The 5484-nt window shown below is 32.6% G+C and overlaps 2 protein-coding genes across 2 annotated transcripts; both read left to right on the forward strand.

Moving 5' to 3' along the window:
• Nucleotides 1-250: 250 nt before the first annotated feature.
• On the forward strand, nucleotides 251-683 carry LOC132729511 (piggyBac transposable element-derived protein 4-like). The gene has a single exon (XM_060715285.1). The coding sequence runs from the start codon at nucleotides 256-258 to the stop codon at nucleotides 604-606; it is 351 nt and encodes a 116-aa protein (XP_060571268.1). The 5' UTR covers nucleotides 251-255; the 3' UTR covers nucleotides 607-683.
• On the forward strand, nucleotides 612-1441 carry LOC132729510 (piggyBac transposable element-derived protein 5-like). Its single transcript, XM_060715284.1, has one exon. It carries the CDS (start codon nucleotides 679-681, stop codon nucleotides 1303-1305), a length of 627 nt encoding a protein of 208 aa, XP_060571267.1. The 5' UTR covers nucleotides 612-678; the 3' UTR covers nucleotides 1306-1441.
• Nucleotides 1442-5484: the final 4043 nt, after the last annotated feature.

Consider the following 5484-nt stretch of genomic DNA (forward strand, 5'->3'; position numbering starts at 1 on the left):
TACACGACAGAGATGAAAGCTTACATCGGTATCAACATTCTTATGGGCATCAATGAACTCCCAGAAGCTGACATGTACTGGTCAGCTGATCCGTTTATAGGAAATAGTGGGGTGTGAGGGGGCGTGAGGGATGTTGCACTTATTCATTATCCCTCATGTACAGACTCAATCAAACCGAGTCTGCAATTCTTATGTTATTTTGTTGTGATTAATGCTTCCGAGGGATCACTTTGTTTCCAGAATTTTCAACAAGCCATGACGTGTAACCGGTTTCAGAAGATCACCCAGTATTTCCATGCTTCTGATCGGGCAGCCGAGCCAAGGCGTGGTCACCAAGGTTATGACAAGCTGTACAAAGTCCGGGAAGTCATCACTGCGGTGTCTGAAGCCTTTCGTCGAGGATATACATTATCACGTGAGGTTGCAGTGGATGAAGCGATAATAAAGTTTACAGGACGTTTAGCTTTTCGCCAATATATGCCTGCCAAGCCAATCAAGAGGGGAATGAAGATCTGGATGTTGTGTGATTCCAACTCGGGTTTCCTCTCCAGATTTGAAGTTTACCTTGGTCGCCAAGACAACCGTACAGAGCATGGCCTTGGTTAATAGTGCTGAACCTGACTGACCACATCCGAAACATGTTTCGCTGGGTCTTTTTTTGACAATTTTTTTACAAGTATGCCACTACTCCAGCGCCTACTCGACTTCGGACTGTATGCATGTGGGACTGTCAGGGTTAACAGAGTTGGTTTTCCTAAGGACTTGAAGAAACCTCGAGAACTAACTAACCGTGGGGACTTCAAGATTCTTCAACATGGTGACACCAACTTGACAGCTACTGTGTGGAAAGACATGAGGCTTATTCACCACATGTCTACCCTCAGCGATCCGTGTGACACAAGGGATGCCCAGCGACGGTTTGGTAGGGAAGTCTTACAACTTCGTCAGCCCCACACAGTGTTTGCGTACAATAAGTTTATGGGTGGAGTGGACTTACATGACCAATTCAGAGCAAAGTATAGTGTAGGCAGTTGTTCCAAAAAGTGGTGGAAGTATCTCTTTTGGTTTTGCCTCAACTGTGCTATAGTGAACGCTCATATTGTTTACAAGGCCGTGTTAACCAGACCAACAAAGAGGAAGCGCTTCACCCAGTTAGAGTTTAGACAGGAACTTCTTCGTTCACTTATTGGCGGGTTCTCAAAAAGGAAACGTACTACTGGGGGTGTCGTCTTCAAACCACTGGTTGACACTGAGAACATTTCTGGTCATGTGAATGTTAGGATGCCTGGGGCCAGAACAACATGAAAATATCACAGAAAGCAACTCAATGTAAGGAGGGATACACAATATGGATGTTCTATATGTAATGTTCACTTGTGTAAAGAGTGTCACGTACATTACCACAACCTGGCAGCAGCATAGTGTGACTAAAAATATGGAATTAATTTAAAATGAACTAAAAGTGTTTTCAAAAAATGCGCAAAAAAAAAATAATAGTGATACTATCTTTTGGAATATTTTGTGTAAAAAAAAGATGTAAAATAGATCTATTTGAACTTCTTGGACAATGATATAAACTTTTTGGACAATTTCGAACTGTGAAAACCGTGGTAGCCTAAGTTTAATGCACCTGACGAGTCCTTTGGCAGGGACGAAACGGTTTTTTTTTAGAAAAATATATAATATATATACATGGATTACTAAATAAATAAGCATTAAAAATATTACATTCATACTAAAAGATAGTAAAACTATTGTGTTTTTGCCTTTTTATTTTCAAAGCCCCTGACTTTATAGATCTTTAACCTTAAAACATTATATGCCAGCCCTTTCCTTAAATTACATTTAAAAAGTCCTTTTACACCAAACATGTATTTTTTTAAATAGAATTTCATTATGTTAAAGTGCAAAAAATAATTTAATTATCTGAAATGTAGCTAAATCATTGTAAATAAGTAAACTGTTTGGTTTAAAGCCTCATATCTCTATAAATATTTTTCACATTTTCATGAAAAATACACCATAAGAAAGATAATTCAATTTAGAAAAAAACTTTATATTGGTCAATAATTGTTTACTACAAGATTTAATTAAGTAATACTGAGTTAAATAACACTGGTGTAGATGTTTGTTTTTTTCCCCAATATCCCCTGTATGGAGATAGTGTACAGTACACTGATAAGAGTGTATTGGTTATCAGTAATCAATAGTGATAAGGTAGTATGGACATGATAAGGGCAATTAAGTTAAATGTGTATGGGGTAAAGGGTTAATGAAATGGCCGACTGTAGTCGGCGTAATTGATATTTTACATTTAAATAGGCAATTTTAATGACGGTATTAATATTTTGATAAAACGATATTAAAATAATTGTTTTATCGCAAAATGCACAAGAACTGATTGGGACAAGGGTATTTGCAAGTGAAAAATAAGGTTAAATCAACTTATGTTATTCTGGTTAGGTTTCGTAACGGGTCTATCCAAAACCATTTTGGAAGCCAGAACTAGTAATTTTGTATTAGTATTTTTAGACATTCTTTTTAAGGCAAAATAATTCAATATGAATAATGTTTGAACAGTTGATTGAACTTTTGAAAATTTGACAATACATCGTTATGATGCATTTCATTGACAGCACTTTCAACCAATAACAAACTTTCCGAAGAATTTAAACTCAATCAAAATGTAACGACATCTTTATTAAGATCATATTGACAATTGATTTATTTGACTTTTCTGATTTTGACAACATCTGTTTAGTATCTAAAGCTTTTTCTCACTTTCAAAAGAAACGTAACACAAACCTTATACAAATACATATATTTCGATATACTCTATTTTTTAAGTAAAAATAACTATATAATATCCTAATTAAAGAAAGGAAAATGTTAAAAATAGCCTACATTGCCACATATGGGAATGTATTCTGCTGATAATACAAGTCATGGTGTGTTCTACTTAAAGCCACTTTAAGTTATGTGTTGACGTGCCGTAAAAATCTAAACAAACAAACAAATAAATCCATTTTAATGATTTAATGATAAATCCAGCATTTCTTGGGAGAAATAAATATAATTCCATATGTACCAAGACGCTTATAAAGTGAATTGATTAGAAATATATATTTTTCTTATCTTTATATCTTTAATTTTAATGGTTTGTTCCATATTAAAAGGATTCAACATAACACCATTGTTTCATTTTCTAGTATTGCTACAGCTGCTAATATATTCTGCTGTGAAACAGATTTATACTTCTTTTAACGTCATCAAATTGGTTCAGCCATAAATTTGGCTTTGTTAGGGTAATATAAAAAAGGTTTAAAAAGATTTTCTGTGGTACCATATGTGCTTAAATGTTAAAAATATTAGTTAGAGATGTGAAATAAATTGTTTTAATGCGTTCTGTCTTCAACAAACCCAATACAACTTTACCAATTGCGACATAAAATGATAACGTAGTTTTTCGACAAAATATAAATTGTTATAAGAAAAAATCTTCTTAACTTCTCGCCGTAACATTGCTTTCTTACTTATCGTTGCACGAACATCTTTCAGCTCGAAAAATAAAAATAACTCACAATTTGACACGTTTATTTGGACTGTCATTTTAAATTCTTTGAAGAAGAATTCATGCTTGATAACGTTTCACGCGCTCCGCACATGATTATTATATGTAACTGTGTTAAAAATATATACTGTTATTTTAACAAAGATAACTTATTTACGGAACTAACTTATCAATGGCAACACTTTGAATATTTCGAAAAACGAAATCGAATGGCAGAAAACTGAACAGCCAATTATACTGTTAAGTACCAACTTTAAACTATATACTGTTATGTACCAACTTTAATCTTTTCAACTTTGGACACGAAATTTTATATGAATTTTGGTTGAATACAAAAATACGGACTTTGTTCTTATGTTTATTTTAACGGTTATGCTGATGCGCTAAGCTTCTTACAGTTTCTAAGATTTAAATCTGCCGACGTTCTTTGAGATAAATATTATTGTCTATGGTATTTGTCTTCTTTCATTTACACGTATGGCTTCTCAGTACCAAAACTAGAATAAAAACGAGAACTATGCCTCAATGTTTTAATGTTTAATTCGTTCTGTTGAGAATTGAAGAAAAAACTTTTTAATGATTATCTGGCTTGAAATCAAGACATTGTTTATCACCTTAAACATTGCAATAATTGATGACGAAGCATTTGTATAAGGTCAATAAATGAACATTTTGTATGTAGTATTTTTAAGTTTTTAATCTAGTATGACGTTTTCTTGAACGCATGTAATTCGTGCTGTTAGCTGTACATATTCATACACACCATCGTAAGCATAATTTGTTCTTAGTGAAAAATTAATTGCCAAAATGATGATGCTAAGTAAGGCATTATCTTTTAAACTTATCTATTTATCTTAAAAGAAATTCTGAAATGCATTCGTTTTTTTTAATATTTTATTTAAACTTTCAATTTTTGTTTGCATTTACTGCCTTAAAAAACTTTATAGCTATATTTCTAGCGATCAATCATTTGAAAAACATGTTTCCTCCTTGTACTATAGTATACAATATGGTAGAAAATAATTATTGAAAAAATAAAATAAAAACATCTTACAATAAGACATTGATCTCGATACAAACTTAAATGAGTATCATTATGAGAGCTTACGGGGTACTACTTTTGATCTTAACGGTTCTCTGAAGTTGAGATTTTGATATTTTAAGTGTTAAAATTTGTCTGATCAAATGGTTCTGTAATAATAACGAGTTCTATGATTTGTACTTGCACGGAAGTGTATCGTATGCGGTAAAATTTGTTTGTATGTGAACCAAATCGATTCTAAAGTAATAAGTCTGTCTTATGGGACGCTTTGATGTTTACATTGTGTCTTTATTAATAACCGTCGGTTTATTATCACTTTAAATGTGACTGAACCGTTTTATTGTGACAATGAGACTATCTGATCTTCTTTATCACATGTGTTAGAGCTATTTTCATCCTTAAACAATTGTTTTCTTTCTTTATGAACATTATCATTAAGCACTTCATTTGTCTATTTTGAGGATCGGGCTGTATATCCAATACTTGACGCAAAGTGGCTTGGGGTTCAACGTAATTTGATTTTTTTATAAAACATAAAATATCAAGCAATGTGAGGAAAGATTCCTGAACAAGGAACAAAAGGCTTGCCACAGACTATGTTTGAACCTACGTGGCCAGCTATCCTTAAATTAATTTTATTATCATCATGCACCTTTACGAGATATTTCGAAGTTCATGTACAAACAGCATTACAAGTATCAAAATCAAATTAAAAACACAATGTTATTTGTTATCAATTATTTAGGAAATTACAGTAAATTTCTAGATCAATAAAGATATATAAAATAGGGTAAAATTACTTTTAAATTTACCTAGAAAACGACTGATGTTGCAAGGTTGAAATAGTTTCATCAAGGAGTTTTGGTTTTTG

The sequence above is a fragment of the Ruditapes philippinarum genome, unplaced genomic scaffold (genome assembly GCF_026571515.1).
Source record: "Ruditapes philippinarum isolate M1 unplaced genomic scaffold, ASM2657151v2 ctg967_1_1_1_1, whole genome shotgun sequence".
Taxonomy (NCBI): Eukaryota; Metazoa; Mollusca; class Bivalvia; order Venerida; family Veneridae; genus Ruditapes; species Ruditapes philippinarum.

Bases quoted from the DNA above. Each gene is read 5' to 3' on its own strand.
- LOC132729511 (XM_060715285.1), top strand. From the start codon at position 256: ATGACGTGTAACCGGTTTCAGAAGATCACCCAGTATTTCCATGCTTCT.
- LOC132729510 (XM_060715284.1), top strand. From the start codon at position 679: ATGCCACTACTCCAGCGCCTACTCGACTTCGGACTGTATGCATGTGGG.